This window comes from Nomascus leucogenys, chromosome 18 (genome assembly GCF_006542625.1).
Source record: "Nomascus leucogenys isolate Asia chromosome 18, Asia_NLE_v1, whole genome shotgun sequence".
Lineage (NCBI taxonomy): Eukaryota > Metazoa > Chordata > Mammalia > Primates > Hylobatidae > Nomascus > Nomascus leucogenys.
The window spans coordinates 94466162-94488649 of record NC_044398.1 but is presented as its reverse complement, the minus strand read 5'-3'; the positions used below and the strand labels follow the sequence as shown (position 1 = coordinate 94488649).

Genomic DNA, 22488 nt, shown 5'->3' with positions numbered 1-22488 from the left:
TGCGGTGAATGGAGCTGACCAGGCACTGCCCTCAGGGTGCTTATGTTGTAAGAATCTCCTCCAAATGATAGCTGAAATCAAGCTGCAGCAGCACTGTATTCTGCTGAAAATGTTGAAAAACATTTTTTAAGAGCATTTTCTTTTTTAAATGTGTATATATTTAGGGGGTACAAGTTCGGGTTTCTGATGTGCAGCTATACTGCAGTGATGACATCCGTCTGGACTTTTAGTGGACCCACCACTCAAATAGTGAACATCGTACCCAATAGGGAAGCTTTAATCCCCCACCCCTCCTACCCTGTCACCTTCTGGAATCCCCAGTGTCTGTGTTTCCACTCAGTATGTCCATGTTTACCCATTGTTTAGCTCCCACTCATAAGTGAGAACATTTTAAGAGCATTTTCTCATGCCATTAAAAAATTATTATATAGGCCAGGTGTGGTGGCTCACATCTGTAATCCCAGCACTTTGGGAGGCTGAGGCAGGCAGATCACCTGAGGTCAGGAGTTTGAGAACAGCCAGGCCAACATGGTGAAACCCTGTCTGTACTAAAAATACAAAAATTAACCAGATGTGGTGGCGGTGGGCACCTGTAATCCCAGCTACTTGGGAGGCTTGAACCTGGGAGGCAGAGGTTGCAGTGAGCTGAGATTGCACCACTGCACTCCAGTCTGGGCAACAGAGTGAGACTCTGTCTCAAAAAAAAAAAATACTTTATATATGACTTTTAATGACCAGATAATATTTCATCTTGTTTGTAACCCTTCTCCTGTTGCTGGGCATTTTGGCCATTCCTGTGGGGTTTTGTTTTTTGTTTTTTGTTTTGCATTTGTCAGTTACACCGTGATGAACATCTTTGTATATTGTCTAATAATTTGTCACCTAGGTTCCTAGGAGTGGGCGGTGTTAGTTACATTGCAGTGAACATCTTTGTGTATCGTTGTCTAATAACCTGTCACTAGGTTCCTAGAAGTGAGTGAGACTATTCTTAAGCTTTTGATGAACATTACCAACTAATTTCTTTTTTAGTATTTAATTTTGAAATAATTTCAGACTCATAAAGGAGTTGTTAAAATAATCCAGCAAGTGCCATGTGCCCTTCCTCTGGCTCCCCAGTGGTGACATCACACACAACCATAGTACAGTGAGGAAAACCAGCCGGTGAAGTTAGCTAAACTCCTGATGTGCCAGAGTGCTTTCTTTAGAACAAATATACCAGTTTACAAGAGAGTAGTGAGCTCATCAAGTGAACATTGTTGTTATATTTTAAATCTTTAGTATCTGCTGGACAGAAAGAGGTATCAACTGATGTGGTTTACACCTCATTGCTTCCTAGTGAACGTTTCCTGGCACAGACTCTTGTTTCTGAGATATGGAGGAAGAAGCTAGAGATCACCAGTCCCTGAGGCACAGTTTTCAAATATGCTGAGTTAACCACTGGTCAGGAGTCTGCAGTGCAGCCATGTTATTGGCTGCTTCTTGACAATGTCATGTAAATTATCAGTGAGCGCTTCTCAGAGTCAAGCCGTCCAAGAGCTTTGCTTCGTGCCTGGTGCCTAATAGCAGGATATAAAGAAGGCTTATCCCTGAGAGAGATTTACCAGCATGGGGAAGAAAGCTTGCATTTAGATGCCATGTTCCAGTTGGAAAAGTCCTTTCAGATGCATCAGTGCCCGGCTGTAACTTCACAGTGACTCTGGGCAGAGCCCAGGGTTCCTATCTCTGTTGTCCAAATGGGCAGACTGAGGCTGGCCCAAGGTCATCCACAGCTGCTGACGAGACCCGAGGCCCTTGATGTGGACCTGCTGGCTCACAGGGCAGTGCCCTTGTCACGTGGTGGAATTTCAGATTATGTTGCATGGAACAGAGCTCCCGTGAGCTGGCCAAGGGATGCTGGGGAAAAGGCACTCAGGGCACCAGGGCTCCTACCCCACTCAGCCAGAGCTGCTCCTCTCTTACCTGTTTTATGGGTTAAAAGCTTTTGACAGAAACTATCCTAAAGGTTTAAAAACTGCTAAGCCTGGCCAGGCATGGTGGCTAATCCCTGTAATCCCAGCACTTTGAGAGGCCAAGGCAGGTGGATCACCTGAGGTCAGGAGTTTTGAGACCAGCTTGGCCAACATGGTGAAACCCCATCTGTACTAAAAATACAAAAAAAAAAAAAAATTAGCCAGGGTTGGTGGTGTGCGCCTATAATCCCAGCTACGTGGGAGGCTGAGGCAGGAGAATTGCTTGAACATGGGAGGTGGAGGTTGCAGTGAGCCGAGGTTGCACCACTGTACTTCAGCTTGGTCAACAAGTGCGAAACTCCGTTTCCAAAAAGCTGCTAAGCCCATCGTGTGCTGTCAGGTACATATCATCGGTATTCTCTTGGCCTAGGAGAAAGGGTAGATCCCTCCCTTCTGCGAGCAGGGAGCTCCTCCCATAGATGGCTCTGTGTGACCCCTGGGTTGCAGATGTTGGTCCCAGGGAGATTGCAGTTGATGGGGGGAGTCCACGCCCACAGTGGACCAAGCAAATATCATTAACAAGACATCCTGTACTTTCTACACATACATTCTTCTAATTAGAAATTTATGTTTGGTAAAGCACTGCTTCCCCCAGTGACGATTCACTGTACCACAAGTCAGTTCTTGAAATGAGAAATCCCAGTTGTCAGAGTAGCAGGCGGCTGGGAGGGAGATCTGGGTGGCAGCAAAGTGAATCGCGCTCAAGAGAGTGGGCTCAGCCTGTTTGAATCTGCTCTGTGTTCTGACTAATCATAAGAAAACACCCTTCTGGACCGGAAAACTGGTCCAGTCAGTTTTCCTAGGGTGTCAAAGAACGAGCCTAAATTTGGAGTTAGAAAAACCTGGATTCAAATCCCAACTCTTGCTCCCAATAGCTGCATGACTTTGCTCAAGTCACTTAATCCGTGAAATGGGATTCATGATCCCGGCTTCTGTGTGGCTATAAACATGAAAAGGATGACTAGGGAAGTGCATGCGTGTTCCATGTGCTCGGATGGTGTTGGGAGCTTGCACTCCTTCCCTCTGGAATGCACACTGTCTCTCCCCATCAGGATGAGAATCTCTTATTTAGGGAACAAGCCAATGAAGAGAGCCTTAAGGTGAGCGTATTTAATTTTGGCAGTAAGACACACAGGTTAAACGCTTCTCTAATTTCTGCAGTTGTGCTGTTTGTTGATAACAGCTCTCTCTAGGCAAAAATGTGGAGATAAAAGCATCGTAACGGCCGGCGCTATATGGCTTGCCCTCTGTCATTCCAGATGTCGGTGCAGATCTCTTGGCCATGTGCCAGCGAAACGTTGCCCTCAATAGCCACCTGGCTGCCGCTGGAGGTGAGGCCCAGGGGGTCTTCTGCCAGGGAGGGAGGTTTCTCTGTTGAGCAGGTAGGACAGACACCCAAGACCGTGACGTTGGGAGGCAGGGCTCTGCCTATGTCCCTTGCAGCAGGTGAGTAAAGGGAGCAGGCATCGTCTGGGCATCACAGAGCTTCAGAGCATTGAGGTTGCTCCTTGGTTCACCTCCTCATTCCCAGATCCACTGGGTCATTCTACTCCGGCTCTTTCTCTCCCGGACACTGTCAGCGGCCCCTGAGCTGGTCTCCCCAGCTCCTAGTTGACCCGTCCAAGATGTCCTCATGAAACATCCAGAGTGCCCTTTCTCAGATGCAAGCCTGTCCCCTTCACTTGCTGCTGAAAACCTTCCAGGGGCATCATCACTTGTGGGGTGAAGTCTGAGCTCCTTGAATTCCCAGGCCTCCCTGGCCCAGCCCCGGCCTGCTCTCCCTGCCTCCTCCTGACAGTCTCCCTTCCAGCCCTGCATCCAGCATGGCCAGGACTCATTCACAGGCCAGTCCCTCTGCACACATGGGCCCCCACCTCCATCTGCTTGGTTGTCTGCTCCCTGCACGGCCTGCAGGGATGAGTGTATGTGATGGGTGACGACAGTTATGTCCTAACGAGGCTGTCGGTGCAGCCTTTCCTCCTCTGAGCAGCCCCCCAGGCTTCAGGGCCTTCAGTGGTTTCCTGTTGCTTTCTCATCTTCTTGGGGATCTGGCCCCTGTCTGTCTGCAGCCCCCACCCCACCAGCTGACCTCAACGTCTTTCAGATCGCTTTCCCTCAAGTCCTTTGCCCTTGCTCTTCCCTCTGCCTGAGTGCTCTGCCCTCCCTCCTCCTCCCAGCAAGTCCTCATCACACTCGGGGCTCCAGACCTCCAGATTTGAGGCCAGAGCCCCCAGCAGACTCCAGGAACACCTTGCGTGATTGCATTTTACCATCTGCTCATGGGACTAGTTATTGGTGTTTTCCATTCCCACCGGACTACAAGCTCTGTGGGTGCAGGTACCCTGTCTGCGTTTGCTCTCCGCTGTCACAATGTTTGTTGAGTGCTCAGCGTACAGTAGGCAGTCAGCAGAGCTGGGAGGACGGAGGGAGCGTGCTGGTGGAAGCCTTCCCTGACATCCACTGTCTGACATGAGTTCCTCTCTCTCCTCCTGTGCATTTGCCTCATCCTTCTGACATCACCCAGCCACACAGTCTTGCCGTTGTTGATTAACCTGCCAGTCTCTCCTAGGGGGGGCTGGTCTGCAAGGATGGGGAGCATGACTCTTAAATCTTTATTTTCCCTATGTGTGTCACAGTCCCTGACACATAGCACTCAAAAAATGCTGGAAGAATGGATGGATGAATGGAGGGAAGGGACAGAGGATGAATAATGGATGAGAAGGAGGGAAGGAGGATAACAAGGATGGGTGGGAGTGTAGAAGGATGGATAGATGGGTAGATGAGAGAATGGATGGATGGATGGATGGATAGATGGGAGGATGGATGGGAGGGAGGGAGGGAGGGAAGGAAGTTGGGTGGGTGGATGGATGGATGGATGGATGGATGGATAGAAGGAAGGGCTGGAAGATGGGCAGGTGGGTGGGTGGATGGCTGGGTGGGTGGGTGGATGGATGATGGATGCCTGGATGGATGGCTGGCTGGCTGTAAAGATGGAAGGGCAGGAAGATGGATGGGTGAGAGCAAGGGTGGGTGGGTGGATAGATGGATCTTGGTATATAGTGTAAAAGTTTTATCTTTTTTTCCTCATTATGTTTAGAGTTTGGAAAGTTCTCTTTTTGTTTGTTTTTACAGGTGGTATAGTTAAGGTCAAAGAACTAGACTGGCTGAGGGACGACCTCTGCACAGGTGTGTGTTTCTCTCAGACGTCCCCCAGTATGATTCAGTGATTCCTTTGTAATACCTCAGTGCCACTGGCTCTGTGGCCTTGATGGAGCTGTAGTCCCAGCCGCTGCCACAGTCCCATCGGCGCATGGCAGCTTCTGTCCATTGGCCGATGAGCATCAGCTGTCATGCTCCGAGCGCCTGCTGCATGCTGGGCACCTCATGTTCATTTTCTTCTCCAGGTGTTGTGGTTTCCCTGTGTGGTAGCATGGTAATCCCTAAATTGTGAGTGCGGACTGCCCATGGGCACAGCTGATACGCAGCAGGGTAGGGGCATGGACCCGAGTTTGTCAGACTCTGGGGCACAGACCATTTCCCAACAAACAGTGGTGTCAGGAAGCCCCCCGGGCGGGACAGTTTCCCGTATTTCTTACACAGACTCCTTCAGACCTGGGTGCTTGCTCTTTCTTTGTATAAAGATGTCTTTTTTTTCCCCTGTCAGATGGCAGATGGGAAAAGTTACTCCTTGAGTACTGGTCACCTGCCTAGCACTTTGCGCACCGTAGGCCCTTCGACCCTCCCAATAGTCCCGTGAGGAAGTAGTACTGTGCCCTTTCTGTGAGTGCGAAACAAGCCGTTTTCCTGGGCCACCCGGCAGGCAGATGGGGCAGATCACGTCCTGCGCTGGGCCACAGGCCAAGGCAGCAGGTGAGGCTGAAATCCGCCTGCTGCTCACTGGCTAGAGCAGACACTCAGCAGAAAAGGCACCTCTTCCACCGTGACTCTGCACTGGGCAGCAGTGGGCCTGAAGCAGGGAGTCTGGTCTGCCTGGTGGTGCCCACTGCACCAAGCTACCCCCAGCCCTGTTTCTTCTCTTGAAGTGCCTCTCAGTCAGTCCCAGTGAGAGTTGGTGGCCAGGAGAGAAGGCAGTGGGCACAAAGTGTGCTTTTGTTCTTTCTTAGACCCCGAGGTCCCCTTCAGTTGGTCACAAGAGGAAATTTCTGACTTGTACGATCACACCACCATCCTGTTTGCAGCCGAAGGTAAGAAAATTTGTCCTTCGCCGTACACGTCCTTTGTTGTAGCATGAAGTCAAATGCAGTCTCTCCTCACCTCCCCCCAGAGTTCAGTTTTAGAAGTGACTTTCCGGGACGTGCCAGCACATCTGCAGTGTTAATTCTGGGAGCTGCTGCTGTTCCATGGTGATAAGCATTTCCTCTGCGCGGATTGCTCTGAAAAGTCGATTTCTCTAATATTTGCATGTTTTCCTCTAACGCTGGCCTTTTCGCTTCCCACAGTGTTTTACGACGACGACTTGACTGATGCTGTGTTTAAAACGCTCTCCCGACTCGCCCACAGATTGAAAAATGCCTGCACAGCCATACTGTCGGTGGAGAAGAGGTGAGCTTTGCGCCACGGGAACCGTGCTGACGTACCGAGTATCAGCAGAACTCTCACCTCCTAACTGTGTCCTTGTCAGTGTCATCATGATTGTTAGTGCCACTTATTGAGCACCTACTGTGTGCCAGGCCTGTGCTCATCCTTTGTTTACGTTACTGCACTGAATGCATCCTAGCCCTGTGTGCAGGCACTGCTGTCCCACTTTACTGATGAAGAGAGGAAGGCTGGGAAACATCAGGGGCCTTGCCCAGGGCACAGCTAGTTGGTGATAGACAAGGACTTGAATGCCGACTACTGGACCCTCAGCGCTTGGCCAGCACACACTGAGAGCTTCTCTTCCTGAATGTTCTCTCTGTGGTGCCGTCTGTCTCTTCAGCTCCCCCAGGTCTCTTTCTTTCGCTGAATCGGCCAGCTCCTCACCCAACAGCCTCTCCCAGACATTTCCACTTGAATATCCTAAAATGTTAGGTTCCATTTATTGAGTGCCCACCTTGTGATAGCCTCACACATTCTCCTGCAATACTTAACAGTAGTCCACAGCTTTTCTGAAGATCGTTTGGAATCCATAGCAAAAACTGTAAAACTAAACAGACCTCTTCACCCAGCAATTCAGCATCTGGAAATTCACACTCATGGTTGTGTACAAAGCTGTATGTACTTGCATATTTATTGCAGTGTTACTTAGACCAATAATACCGAGGGCTTGCTTTGAGGCACACACTGAGCAATAGCAATGTACAGACCTCATTTGGATCCTGATTTCGTAAACTGTAAAGGAAAAACATCAGGAAAGTTGGGAAAAGTTGAATATTGAATATTTGATGTTAAAGGGTGATTGTTAAACTTCAGTTGAAAAGGTCTCCATCTTTTTGAGACACACACTGACATTTCCAACTTCACAGAGGAAATGGGTTGGTGTCTGGCATTTGCTTTTTAATAACTCAGTGGGGGCAAGGGGCCCCGGAAAGAGCCAAGGTGGCAGAGTGGCTGAAAGTGGACAGTGGCTGAAGCTGGTAATGGGTTCATTAGACAGTTTTGTTTTTTGTTTTTTTTTTTTGAGGCAGAGTCTCGCCCTGTCGGCCCAGGCTGGAGTGTGATGGTGCGATCTTGGCTCAGCAGAAGCTCCGCCTCCCGGGTTCACGCCATTCTCCTGTCTCAGCCTCCCAAGTAGCTGGGATTACAGGCGTGCGCCACCACACCTGGCTAATTTTTGTATTTTTAGTAGAAACGGGGTTTCACCTTGTTGTCCAGGCTAGTCTCAAACTCCTGACTTCAGGTGATCTGCCCTCCTCGGCCTCCCACAGTGCTGGGATTACAAGTGGGAGCCACCACGCCCAGCATAGACTTTTCTTACTCCTGTTGCATGTCTGGAATTTTTCTTAATAAAAAAATTTGGAAAAAAAAGGGAAAAAGGCAAAGAGCTTTAATTTCAAGTGAAACCATCTTGTAGACTAAGGTTTTGAAAGGCAAGTGGCAGGGTTGGGAGACCTGTTTCTGAAGGTGCTCACTCTCCGAAATCTCTCAGACCCCAGCTTCCCGGCAGTTTTCTCTCGGTTTTCTGTGCTCCCGGAGCCCTCTGCACCGCCCCCTGCCACTGCCTCTCATTCATCCATTTCTCAGATAGTTATGCGCAGCTCCGGGCACCAGATTCTGTGCTGGGTGCAGGCAGGACCTGGAGGGCGTCCTCAAGTGTCGATCTGCAGGCCTGTCTTGATCTTTCCAGCGGTGTCATTGTGGGCACGTGACCTCAGCTTTCTGAGCCTGTTTCCACATCTGTAAAGTGCTATCCACTTCCACCGCCTGGGCTGTCGTGCAGATGTAGGAAGGAATTGCACTCAAACACTCAGCAGGAGACAGGCGCTCAGTAAAAGCCCATCCAGGGGATATGAGATCAGTGAGGGTTAGGAAAGCAGGTGGGCGGAAACAGCAAAACCCTTCTTGTTGATGATGGCAGTTTGTGTGTCCGGCTGGCTGGTTTGCAGGCTCAACTTCACACTGAGACACTTGGACGTCACATGTGAAGCCTACGATCACTTCCGCTCCTGCTTGCATGCACTGGAGCAGCTCGCAGATGGCAAGCTGCGCTTCGTGGTGGAGCCCGTGGAGGCCTCCTTCCCACAGCTCCTGGTTTACGAGCGCATCCAGCAGCTGGTAGGTCCAGGCCCCGAAACAGGGTCGTTGGTTGCTTTATTGGGAAGCAGGTGACTCCGGGGCAAAGAGGTGATGAAGCAAGCCCTCCAAGCACAGGCTCCACCCGAGTCCTGCAGGGGGTGAAGCCTGCCTGCCTGGCACCATGTGTAGTGGAACCTGTTGGGGGAGCTACATCCTGTTCTTAGCAGCCACCATGTCTGCAGAGGGGCCTACGGACGAACCTTAGCTTTTACTTTATAGCACATTTTCCCCCCGTGGACAGTTCAGACTCCAGAGGAGGGAAGACCGAGGCAGAGGTTGTTTGGGGAACAGGAAGTCAGTGGAGGGGAAGTTTGTGGGTTGCAGATCTTGGTGCAGGGGCCCTGCTGTGGTGGCCGCTGGACACATCTTCACTGTGGAAGTATACCAGCCCCTCTCGGACTGAACTGGCCTTTCTATTAACTGGAGTCCAAAGATTGAGAATTAGCTTCTTTTGTTCTGTTTGCCTTTTGGCTGTGGCCTCCCTTTCTCTGTCTGTGGAGACCTGGGCCTAGTTCTAAGGAAAAAGGGAGGAAGAGGGAGTCACGAGGAGCTGCCACCCTCACGCTCTGTCTCGCGTCCTGAGCAAGGGCAGCGTGGAATTCGTGTGGTTTTGTGTGCGAGGAGGATCTTGTATTTATTGCTCTGCCACTTCTGGGCAGCATTAAGAGTAGCGTCACATAACCAGGAACACGCGTTTCTTACAAATCAGCAGCCCCAGTACATGATGCCTAAGATGTCCCAAAAACACCAGGTATGGTGGCTCCCACCTGTAATCCCAGCACTCTGGGAGGCCAAGGTCGGAGGGTTGCTTGAAGCTAGGAGTTCGAGGCCAGCCTGGGCAACACAGACCCCATCTCTACAAAAATTAAGAAAAAAAATTAGCCACGCATGGTGGTGCACACCTGTGGTCCCAGCTACTCTGGAGGCTGAGGTGGGAGGATTGCTTGAGCCCAGAAGTGCAAGGCTGCAGCGAGCTGTGATGGTGCCACTGCACTCCAGCCTGGGCAACAGAGTGAGATCCTGTCTCTAAAATAAAATTGTATATAAAGATCTCCCCCAAAATGGAGAGATTATGGCGACTCACTGCTATTCTGGTCTCTTCTGATTGTGTGACATCCTCTGATGCCCCTTCCGTTAATGCTGGGACTTCATCTATCCAGCCTCTCTGCCACAGTAAAACAGAACAGCCCAGAGCAACAAAGAAAGGAGGAAGCCGCCCACCGCTCCTGCCCCAGCTCGCCTGCTCCATGGCTGGCGTGTATAACTACTCTCCTTGGTGAATCACTTTCCTTCATGAAATTGTGATGCTCTTGTATGTGCACTTCAGAAACCTGTTCTTTTCTCTGTTTGCTGCAGGAGCTCTGGAAGATCATCGCAGAACCAGTAACATGACCCATCGCCTCCACAAGGCGTGGCATCTCGACTGTTCTTAGAGTATATTTCTAGTGAAATTAGAAGCTCACCTAAGCAACGTACTTGAGATTTTGTCGTTTTAAAAATATGGTTACATGTACCTTAGACGACCCAAGGTAGTTTTCTGGGGTCTGTCCCTGCCTCCCAGTTGCAGCCGGAGAAGGTTGTTGCTGTGGGCTGGAGGTCACTTTAGTTGCCTGTTTCTCATGGTTGTGATGTGTGCTCCAGGGTCAAGCCGAGCCATGTTCCTTCTCAGCTCAGTTCCACCCAAGTCAGTCATTTCAGCTGTGTGCTTTACTTGCAGTTGTGGCCCTGGCTGTGAGGTGGATTCTTGTACTGCCCTCTGTCAGCTGTTTACAGATGGGTTGACTACCACTGCCACTATTGCCATCATATCGCCGCTCAGCACAAAAGCCTCATTTCCTCCCAGGGTTGGGTATGCTTCACCCCATCCCTCTGGTGAGGGCCCCATGAGAAGGAAGAGGCAGGAGCTGGTGCCAGGAGTGGACTGGCATTGGCCTTTGTATTTAATTTTAACTCTTTATCACTCAAATCAGGTACATTTGGAATAAACCTAAGAGCCGCTCTTTGGGGTCACATGCAGCTGCCAGGGTTTGCATACTGATCTTCCTCAGAGGTGATCCCTTCAGCCTGGACTCATTTTCCCTCTGCCCCTTGGTCTCTCCATCTTATCACGTGTGCACGAGTCTGTCTGTCTGGTTTTTTATCTTCTCCGTCTGTGCCTCTCTCCTCCCATCTTGACCCCTTCCTGTCATCCTCTATGTCCCACTGTCTCTCTCCTTCTCTCCAGTTCCTGTTCCATCTTCCTGCTACCCTTGGCCCTTCCTGCGGCCCCTTCCCCCTGCCTTGCTCCTGCTGCACACTTTGCACCAGGGCCTTGCATGGCCCCTTTCCGCCTCCCTTGCAGCTCAGGTTTCCTGGCTTCTCCAAGCACTGTCCCTGCCCACGCTCGCTTCTCCCCAAGCACCCAGGTTCCATCCCTAGGCCCATCATACCCCTGGCATTGGCTAATCCCTCATGCTAGGGGCCAGGCACTTGCAAGTCTAACTTCATCTTCCCAACAAATTTAGGAGGTCCGCAGCCTTGTGATATCCACATTACAGCGGAGAAGACTGAGGTCCAAAAAGGAAAAAGTCTCCATGAGGTCAGGGACCTTGTTTGTCTTGGATCACTACATCCGTGGTGTATGGTCTGGCAAATAGTAGATGCTCAACACGTATTGTTGAATGAATTGCTAATATAAGTTACTATTTAGGGCATTATTTCCTATTTGTGAGTGATTTTGCCTCCAGGAACATTTGGCAGTGCCTGGAGACATTTTTGGTGGTCACAAGTAGGGAAAACGGCTGCCACCAGTATCCAGTGGGTGAGACCAGGGATGCTGCTAAACATCCTATAATGTGCTAATGCACGGAACAGCCCCCACAACACAAAACGATCCAGCCCAAAATGTGAGTAGCGCCGAGGCAGAGAAATCCTGACTTGGAAGAAGAAAGCCAAGTACTTTAGGGAAGAAAAACGGTCTCGGCCGAACCTATAGTGAGAGCAGGCAGGACAGTGACCTCACCCTGCCCCCAGGAGAATGATCTCACCCTGCCCCTCTGGGAGCAAGAAGAAAACCTATGCATGTATGTTATTATAAATCTTCAAAGAATCTAAAAGGCAGAAGTGATCCCTATTTTACATACGAGAAATCCAAAATTCAGAGAGGTTAAGCAACTTGCCAACATCACACAGCCACCAAGGGCAGAGTTAGGTTTAGAGCCCATGTCCATCTGACTCCCGAGCCTGTGCTGCTCCCACATTCCCACTGTGTAGTCCCTGGAGCAGCAGCAGCATCTGTGGCATCACGTGGATGCTGGTTAGAAATGCAACATCAGGCTGAGCATGTTGGCTCAGTCCTGCAATCCCAATACTTTGGGAGGCCAAGGCAGGAGGATCAATTGAGGCCAGGAGTTCAACCAGCCTGGACAACAAAGCAAGACCCCATCTCTATTAACAATTAAACAGCCAATGGGTCTGGCATGGTGGTGTGTGCCTGCAATCCCAGCTACTTGGGAGGCCAAGGCAGGAGAATCGCTTGAACCTGGGAGGCAAAGGTTGCAGTGAGCCAAGATCGCAACACTGCACTCCAGCCTGGGCGACAGAGCAAGACTCCATCTCAAAAAAAAAAAAAAAAAAAAAAGGCCAGGCAAGGTGCCAGGCGTGGTGGCTTATGCCTGTCATCCCAGCACTTTGGGAGGCCGAGGCGGGTGGATCACCCGAAGTCAGGAGTTCAAGATCAGCCTAGCCAACATGGTGAAACCCTGCCTCTACTAAAAATACAAAATTAGCCTGGTGTGGTGGCTCATGCCTGTAATCCCAGCTACTGGGGAGGCTGAGGCAGGAGAATCACTTGAAGCCAGGAGGCAGAGGTTGCACTGAGCCAAGATCATGCCATTGCACTTCAGCCTGGGCAACAGGAGCAAACCTCCATCTCAAAAAAAAAAACCTAGGCGTAGTGGCTCACGCCTGTAGTCCCAGCTACTCGGAAGGCAAGGTGAGAGTATTGCTTGAATTTGAGGCTGCAGTGAGCCATGACTGCACCATTGCACTCTGGCCTGGGCAACAGAGAGAGATCCTGTCTCCAAAAAAGAAAAAAGTATCAGGCCTCAGCTCAGGACCTGATTCCGAATCTGCATCTCGGCAAGACACTGGGTGATTTGTGTGCACAGTAGTTTGAGAAGCTCTAGGGCCTACTGCATAGCCCTCAACGTATTGCTGTTTTCTAAAATTCCTGCACAAACTCCATTCCTGACAGACTTGCCATAATGGAGCAGAGTTGCAGATCACGACAGGGAATATTAATAATGAGTCTTCAAATCAGAACCCCACTAGACAGAGCCACCAGCTGGCAGTACGTCAGCGCTAACGGTGACAATTTCCTAGCACTCCTGGGGACAAGCCCATAAATGTAATTGGCACCAAGCAATAGAGTTGTCACAGCTTTCACCTGCCGCATTAGGGCAAACTGCTTTTATGTCTAAACCACTCAGCCTGAAAGCTTCCTCTAAGTAGAGCCTGGAATTAATCTTCATCCACCGTAATTCAAAGTATCATCAGATTTTCATTTCCCAGAGTGAAAGCGCGCCCCCATTGCCATGTTTTATGGCCTTGTTTGAGCCTCTACAAGTGCTTGTTTGGCAGCAATGTTTCAGAATCACCAAACGATGGGGATGTTCTGCTAGGTAATTAGCCCAGGCCAGTGGACTCAATTTTTTTTTTTTGACACATTCTAACATTTTCAGAAAAATATATGGCCCAAGGAGGGGACTTGGCTGTTCAGCTGCAGCCTGCACGGGAAAGAACTGTTAAAACCAACAAGGCCAGGCACAGTGGCTCACACCTGTAATTCCAGCACTGTGGGAGGCCGAGGTGGGTGGATCACCTAAGGTCAGGAGTTCGAGACCAGCCTGGCCAACATGGTGAAACCCGTCTCTACTAAAAATCCAAAAAAAAAAAAAAAAAAAAACTTAGCTGGGCGTGGTGGCGGTTGCCAGTAATCCCAGCTACTTGGGAGGCTGAGGCAGGAGAATCTCTTGAACCCGGGAGGTGGAGGTTGCAGTGAGCCGAGACTGCGCCACTGCACTCCAGCCTGGGCAACAAGAATGAAACTCCATCTCAAAAAAAATTAATAAAAAAAAAAAATAGTGACACTGTGGTCCCCAAAGCTTCTCAAACTAATCACTTGGGATCTTTTCAAAATAGAGATTCTGACCCAGGCCCTGGGTGTGGCCTGATGCTGCAGTTTAACAAGCTCCCCGGTGATGCTGATGGTGCTGATCTATGGGCCACACTGTGAGGAGTGAAGTTGCAACATGTCATCCCTGGTTAAGAGCACAAACTCGGATGTGGTGGCTCATACCTGTGATCCCAGCACTTTGGGAGGCAAAGGCAGGAGGATTACTTCAGGACAGGAGTTTGAGATCAGCCTGGGCAACATACAGAGACCCTATCTCTAAAAACAATTGTTTTCAATTAGCCAGATGTGGTGGCATGCACCTGTACTCCCAGCTACTCAGGAGGCTGGGGCGGGAGGATCGCCTAAGCGAAGGAATGCTAGGCTGCAGTGAACTGTGATTGTGCCACTGCACTACACCCTCACAGCCTTACAGACAGAGACCCTATTTCTAAAGAAGAAAAAAACAAAACAAAACAAAAAACCCACCAACTCTGGAGTTGAGCAAGCCAGGGTTTAAATCCTGCCTCTGCTGTGTAACAGCAATGACGTTGGACAAATGACCTAGCGTCTCTGAACCTGAGTTTCCTCACCTGTAAAATAGTAAAACTTCTTGATAGGTTGGTGAATGGGTACAAACTTAGGGAAGAAATACCTTCTAATGTTTGGTAGCAGACTAGGGTGGCTACGGTTAGCAGCGATATATTGTGTATTTCAAAGTCGCTAGAAGAGAGAACTTGAAATGTTCCCAACACAGAGAAATGATAAATTCTCAAGGTGGTGGATACCTCAAATACCCTGGCTTGATAATTACACATTCTGTGTATATAAAACACATTCACATGCACCCCATAATATGCAAAATTTCATGCATCAATAAATGAAAAAAGCCAGATGTGGTGGCTCATGCATGTAATCCCGGCACCTTGGGATTACTTGCCAAGGCAAGCGGATCACCTGAGGTCAGGAGTTCGAGACCAGCCTGGCCAACATGACAAAACCCCGTCTCTACTAAAAATACAAAAAAATAGCTGGGCATGGTGGCGCGCCTGTAATCCCAGCTACTCGGGAGGTTGAGGAAGGAGAATCGGAACCGGAGAGATGGAGGTTGCAGTGAGCTAAGATTGCACCATTGCACTCCAGCCTGGGTGACAGTGCCAGACTCTGTCTCAAAAAATAATATAAATAAATAAATGGAAAAAAAGAGGGTAAGACTTCTTTCTTCACAGAGTTACTGTAAAGATCGTACTAAATGGGCCGGGCGCAGTGGCTCATACCTGTGATCCCAGCACTTTGGGAGGCCAAGGCAGGCAGATCATGAGATCAGGAGATTGACACCATCCTGGCTAACACGGTGAAACCCCATCTCTACTAAAAATACAAAAAAATTAGCTGGGTGTGGTGGCGGGCGCCTGTAGTCCCAGCTACTCAGGAGGCTGAGGCAGGAGAATGGCGTGAACCCGGGAGGCGGAGCTTGCAGTAAGCCGAGATCGCGCCACTGCACTCCAGCCTGAGCGACAGAGCGGGACTCCGTCTCAAAAAAAAAAATGAAATTTATTGGCTCACAGTTCTGAGGCTGGGAAGTCCAAGAGCTAAGGGCCAGCAGAAGGCCCACATGGTAGAACAGCAAAAAGGATGAGAACAAGAGAGAAGCAAATGTGGACCAAACTCATCCTTTTATAAGGAACCCACTCCTGAGATGACAAACCCACTCTGGTGATAACAAGATTAATCCACAGAGTCCTCTTGCCCTAATCACCTCTTAAAAGTCCCACCTCTTAATACTGTTACCATAGGAATACATTTCAGCATGAGTTGTTTGGGAGGGAACAAATATCCAAACCACAGCTGGGCCCTTCTTACAGCAAGACAAGGGAGGAAGATGTCACTTCAGGGAGGATTGATGTCATTACAAGGCCTCACAAAACCTGTTTGAGGTCACCCTCCAAGCTGGTCCAGCTGTTGAACACACCATCATGCCCTGTTTTGTGTATTCTGGGAGAAAAATGTATCTAGCATTTGAAAACCAGGGACATGAAGGATATTATTCGTCGGTTGAGACTAAGTTAATTGTGAGTAGTTAAATACAATATTAAGTAAATAATAATGTAAATGAGAAGCGGGAATAGCAAATGTCACGAAGATGGTGATCTTGGGGGCTGAAGTTTGCAAAACACCAACAATAGCTTTGCCTGTGGTTTCAGCCTTTGTCCTGTCCCTCTTTAACTAAAGGCAGGAAGACACGTCCCCCGTGAAATCAGGTTCCTTTTCGTCTACTATATAGAGTTCAAAACAATTTCAGTCATTCTTGAGAAACTGAAGACAAAGGATGTTTTCCACTTTTTGAAACTATAGTGGGTTGAATGGTGGCCCTAAAAAAGCTATGTCCACGCTCTAAACCCCAGAACCTATGAATGGGAAACTTGGAAACTTATTTGAGAAAGGGATCTTTGCAGATGTAATTAAGGATCTTGACGGAAAGTCATCCTGGGCTTAGGGTGGATCCTAAATCCAATGACTGGTGTCCTTTTTTCTTTTCTTTCTTTCTTTCTTTTTTTTTTTGAGGCAAGGTTTCACTCTGTCACCCAGGCTGGAGTTCAGTGGTGTGATCATAGCTCAGTGCAGCCTCAACCTCCTGGACTCAAGCTAGCCTCCCGTCTCAGTCTCCTGAGTAGCTGGGATACAGGCGTGTGCCACCATGCCTGGCTAATTTTGTCTGTTTTTAGTAGAGACGGGGTTTCACCATGTTGCCCAGGCTGGTCTCAAACTCCCGAGTTCAAGCAATCCTCCCACCTTGGCCTCCCAAAGTGCTGGGATTATAGGCATGAGCCACCGTGCTCTGCCCTGATGTCTTTGTAAGAGAAAGGAGAGGAAGATTTGAGAACCACAGCGAAGATGGCCTATGAAGGCAGAGATCAGAGTGATGCTGCCACATGAAGGAGCACCTGAGATCACCAGAAACTGGAAGAAGCAAGGAAGAACCCTCCCCTCGAGCCTTTGGAGGAGTGAGTCCCTGCTGACACCTTGATTGCGGACTTCTGGTTTACAGAACTGAAATAATCCATTTCTGCTGTTTTAATCCCCCAGTTTGTGGTCATTTGTTACCGAAGCAAACTCATCCAGAACTCAAGGGATATAGTCTCAGAAATGTGCACCCAGTGGTAGAGAAACATTACAAGCCACTGCAAAGCTGAAGGAGACAGGGAGTGGGGAGGAGTCCCCAGGCTCAATCTCAAAGATACCGGCTGAAGCCCAGCAGTACCGTGGTTGCTCCTCGGTTCCAGAAGAGCTGGGGGGACATGGCATGCCTCATATCCCCAAGTGAATACTTGGCATCGGTCAGAAGGATATCCTGAGCTGCTGTGAGGGATCTTTGAAAATATTTACTCTCCAGCATGTAAATATACTGAAAGATCTTCCTGCTATGGACATATCTCCGTCTTTGTGAGGGCGGGGACTTGGCTTTTCAGGCCAGATATGACCAGAGTGCAAGTCAAGGCTCTACTGTAGACACCCACTCTGAGAGGTCATTGCACAAAGCCCAAATCCCTTTGCAGGGCCCACAAGGCCCTCCAAGGCCTGTCCCCTGCCTCCCTTCCCAGCCCCATCTCATCCACCATATTGAATCCTCCCCACTCCTAGGATGCACCACTCTCTTGGGCATGTGCCTTAATGCACCCCCTCCGACCCTCTGAAACCACCCACCCAGCCCCTCTCCCCTGCCCCTTCTTCCACAAAGCCTTCCCTGGTGTCCACAGCCCATTTAAAACTTGGTGTGATAATTGGCCGGGCACGGTGGCTCACACCTGTAATCCCAGCACTTTGGGAGGCCGAGGTGGGCCGATCACTTGAGGTCAGGAGTTCGAGACCAGCCTGGCCAACATGGTGAAACCCCATCTGTACTAAAAATATAAAAAATTAGTTGGGCACAGTGGTGCGCCCCTGTAGTCCCAGCTACTTGTGAGGCTAAGAAGGGAGAATCGCTTGAACCTGGGAGCCAGAGGTTGCAGTGAGCCAAGATTGCACCACTTTACTCTAGCCTGGGCAACAGAATGAGAAGAAAAAAACAAAAACGAACAAAAAATACTTGGTATGATAATCATCCATCCTTCACCAGATCATGAGCTCTGGAATGACAGGGCTGGCATCATATGAATTGCCCAGCCTGACCCTCCCAGCCATTCTGCAAATATCTACCAAGCACTGTCCACATGCTGGATATTTATGAGGTATTGGGAGGCAGCAGGGAGCCAGGGATTCCACCTGTCTGCCCTCACGGAGCCTACATTCTATAGGAAGCAACCTGCAATAAACAAATAAATGCAAAATATAATGTCAGGTCGTGTAAAGAACCACAATCCAAAAGCTACAAGTGAGGCAAAAAGGTGACTGCATGCTAGAGCCCTCAGGACAGTGCAGCACTTGTGTATACAATTGATTAAATTGATTAGGGTGCAAGGACTTCGCTTTTTTTTTTTTTTTTTTTTTTTTTTTTCAGACAGCGTCTTACCTTGTTACCCAGGCTGGAGTGCAGTGGCGCAGTCTTGGCTCACTGCAGCCTCGACCTCCTGGGCTCAAGCGATCCTCCCACCTCAGCACCCCCAAGTAGCTGGGATTACAGGCACATGTCACCATATCCAGCTAGTTTTTTGTACTTCTTGTAGAGACAGGGTCTCACTGTGTTGCCCAGGCTGGTCTCAAACTCCTGAGCACAAGCCATCCTCCCACCTCAGGCTCACAAACTGCTAGGATTATAAGTGTGAGCCACCACACCTGGCCACATTTTTCATTTCTGTTGAACTGAAATCACGTGATGCTTTTCTTTTCTGTCTAGTAGGAAGATCACCCCAAGGGGTACGGTGATTTTGCCCTGTAGGACATTAACCGACTTTATGTGTAACATGGCCTGTTTTTGTTTTTTTGTTCATTTGTTTTGAGATGGAGTCTCGCTCTGTTGCCCAGGCTGCAGTGCAGTGGTGCGATCTCAGCTCACTGCAACCTCCGCCATCTGGATTCAAGCAATTCTCGTGCCTCAGCCTCCCAAGCTGGGACTACAAGCGCACACCACCACAGCTGGCTAATTTTTGTATTTTTTTAGTAAGAGATGGGGTTTCACCATGTTGGCCAGGCTGATCTCGAACTCCTGACCTCAAGTGATCGGCCTGCCTTGGCCTCCCAAAGTGCTGGGATTACAGGTGTGACCCACTGCGCCCAGCGTAATATGGCAATTTTATCTCCTCGTTTTTCTTACCTACTAGAAGAATCCCTGTTTTTCGAATTCTCATTGGAGCCAGCTTTGTCATTGTGCCTAGGCCCTCATTAGCAAAGTAAATAAGACTTTTAATACATACTCACTAGGCCGGGCGCGGTGGCTCATGCTTGTAATCCCAGCACTTTGGGAGGCCGAGGGGGGCGGATCACGAGGTCAGGAGATCGAGACCACGGTGAAACCCCGTCTCTACTAAAAATACAAAAAAATTAGCGGGGCGTGGTGGCGGGCGCCTGTAGTCCCAGCTACTCGGAGAAGCTAAGGCAGGAGAATGGCGTGAATCCGGGAGGCGGAGCTTGCAGTGAGCCGAGATTGCGCCACTGCACTCCAGCCTGGGCGACAGAGCGAGACACCGTCTCAAAAAAAAAAAAAAAAAAAAAATACATACTCACTATTGACTTTAAGATAATTATGTTTTAATGGTTTGAGAATTATAGCCTTGGCAGTGTTGGTAAACACTAGAAAGAACAACAGAGCCATCGGGGGCTGGAAGAGCGTGAATGAGGGCGGTAGCTGCTTCAGGTGGGGAGATTGGGCCGGCAAGTGGGCAAGTCTTGGAGGAGGAGGAGGAGGAGGAGGGGAGGAGCAGCTGTGCTGAGTGGGTGAGCGGATGAGTGAACGGAAACCCAGAGCTACCAGGGCTCCGGACTCAGGCCCAACCAGTGGGGAAGACAGGTGAGTAGTTTGGTCTTGGCTTCAAGTCTCCCAAAGGGTCTGGAGGTCATATTCTCCTCCCCCAGGTTCCACGGCTTGAGGGGAGCAGGGCCGTCAGGCACCTTGCGTCCCCGCTGGCCCCTGGCAGGATTCTCACCACAAGGTGGCGCCCCAGCCTCATGAATCCAGGGCCAGATGTGCCAGAAAGGAATCCGAGGTAATCATCAGTCCTGGCGGCCATGCCAAAGTGTGGGTCTACAGTGACTCTCCGGGGACCCTAACTAACCTGCTATACATTGTACAGCAGCACATGAGTTCTGAGAGCGCCAGTATCCAGCTAGCCCCAAACCCGAATTCAAATAAAACCCACCTTTTTAAGAACTTACCATTGGCCGGGCGCGGTGGCTCATGCCTGTAATGCCAGCACTTTGGGAGGCCGAGGCGGGCGGATCACGAGGTCAGAAGATCGAGACTATCCTGGCTAAAATGCCGAAACCCCGTTTCTACTAAAAATATTAGCCGGGCGTGGTGGCAGGCGCCTGTAGTCCCAGCTACTCGGGAGGCTGAGGAGGAGAATGGCGTGAACCCAGGAGGCGGAGCTTGCAGTGAGCCGAGATCAAGCCACTGCACTCCAGCCTGGGCGACAGAGCAAGACGACGTCTCAAAAAAAAAAGAAAAAAAAAGAACTTAAAATTGATCTCATTTATCTGCCCAACAATTTTGTACACATATTATTTTTTTCTATTTTATTTTATCACTATTATTATTATATTTTTGTGGAGAGAGGGTCTCACTATATTGACCAGGATGATTTCGAACTCCTGGCCTCAAGCAATCCTTCCACTTCAGTCTCTCAAAATGCTGGAATTACAGGCATAAGCCACTGCGCCCAGCCTCCTGTACCCATTTTAGAGACACGTAAGCTAAGGCTCGAATCTTTACAGAGGCTGTCCAAGGTCACAGGACTCAGAAGTAGCAAGAATGGGCTTGGCATGTTGGCTCACGCCTGTAATCCCAATACTTTGAGAGACAGAGGTGGGAAGATCACTTGAGTCCAGGAGTTCAAGACCAGCCTGCACAACATACCAAGACTGTCTCAACCAAAAGAAAAACAATCAGCTGGGTGTGGTGGCACGTGCCTGTAGTCCCAGCTACTCAAGAGGCCAAGGCAAGAGAATCGTTTGAGCCCAGGAGTTTGAGGTTACAGTGAACTATGACTGCACTGCACTCCAGCCTGGGCAATAGAGTGAGACTGTCTCTAAAAATAAAAATAGCAAAGAAGTAACAAGAGGTGGGATCTAACACCAGTTCTGTCTTTGCACTGGAAACCCAGAGCTCTTTCCATAACCCCTGCCCAGGGTGAGTATTGTTTGTCTGAAGGAATCCAGGAGCCCTGTGAATTGGAGCTTATGCTGTGCCATTGTCTTTGGATGGATCGAAGGGTTTGACATGCCAGGGCTGGGAAATGATCACAGTCTTATTCTGCTTGCCTCAGGCTTCAGGAACCAACTGCTATTAGAGCCATGTGGGAGCGTTTCTTGGGAGTGTTTCTTTGGAGCGTTTCTTCTAGACCAGGAAGGTGACAACCTTCACTTTGGGATGCATGGACTGGTGGTGGAGTTTCCAGCTTCAGAGCTCACCAAGAAAGACCATGAAGCTGATGGTTTGGGTGCTGGAGACAGGGACAAAAGGAACAGAGCCTTGCCCCAGCACCCCTTTCCACTGGAGTTTCGTCAGAGGCAATAAAGCTTGCTGGTTAGAACATGGCACCTGGCATCTGAACTCAAACCAGCCCCAACACTCACCTCTCTGAGCCTCAGCATCCTGGTCTGTAAAATGCGCACGCTACTAGTGCTTACTTCTCAAAGTTGGGCTTGGTAACACCTGTCAATCACCTAGCATATAACCGGGCAAGGAAGAAAAGCTCAAACAATGGTAGCCATCACCAGGCGTGGTGGCTCACACCTGTAACCCCAGCACTTTGGGAGGCCGAGGCAGGTGGATCACCTGAGGTCAGGAGTTTGAGACCAGCATGGCCAACATGGTGAAACCCCGTCTCTACTAAAAATACAAAAGTTAACAGGGCATGGTGGCAAGCACCTATAATCAGCTACTTGGGAGGCTGAGGTAGGAGAATCACTTGAACCCGGGATGCAGAGGTTACAGTGAGCCAAGATTACACCACTGCACTCCAGCATGGGTGACAAGAGCAAAACTCCGTCTCAAAAAAAAAAAAAAAAAAGTGGTAGCCATGCCATCATCATCATCATCTCCCTATTATTATTAATCTCTGTTGCATTTCTATTAACTGTCTGTCTTGGGAGAATGGAAATTCCCCAAGTAGGCGGCCTGCTCAACAGTTAATGATGGTAAAAGAGTCTCACTTGCCTAACCACTTCGCCTAAGTGTTACTTAACTGACAGGGTGGGTTATTTTGGGGAGAAAAAAAAATCAGTCAAGCTCTCGAGTGCACCGTCCCTGAAAGGTTTCTATGACAACACATACCTGGATGTTCCAGTGGGAAGGTCACCTGGGGAAGAGTTCAGAGCTAAAATCAAGAGAGGGCCCCACCCAGGTGGGGGCCCCACCTGGAGGCTGAGGGAGGTCCTCCCACTCCTCCTATTTTTCTGCTTGTGTTTTCCCAGCCCTGACTCTGTGTCCCTTTTAAA

General features: G+C 49.5%; 1 protein-coding gene across 3 annotated transcripts in view; it reads left to right on the top strand.

Annotated features, from left to right (window-relative positions):
* METTL22 (methyltransferase like 22) overlaps positions 1–13666 on the top strand; it is a 28168-nt gene extending 14502 nt beyond the window's left edge. Inside the window, exons 6-11 of one of the 3 annotated variants that reach the window (XM_003269251.3) lie at positions 3269–3340; positions 5142–5195; positions 6134–6214; positions 6470–6572; positions 8555–8723; positions 10101–13666. In XM_003269251.3, coding sequence (XP_003269299.1) covers positions 3269–3340; positions 5142–5195; positions 6134–6214; positions 6470–6572; positions 8555–8723; positions 10101–10136 — 515 coding nt within the window. In that variant the 3' untranslated portion in view covers positions 10137–13666. Of the gene's footprint in view, positions 1–3268; positions 3341–5141; positions 5196–6133; positions 6215–6469; positions 6573–8554; positions 9530–10100 lie in introns of those variants that run through there. The other 2 variants (XM_030798421.1, XM_030798422.1) reach the window with 2 other exon arrangements.
* The last annotated feature ends 8822 nt before the right edge of the window (positions 13667–22488 follow it).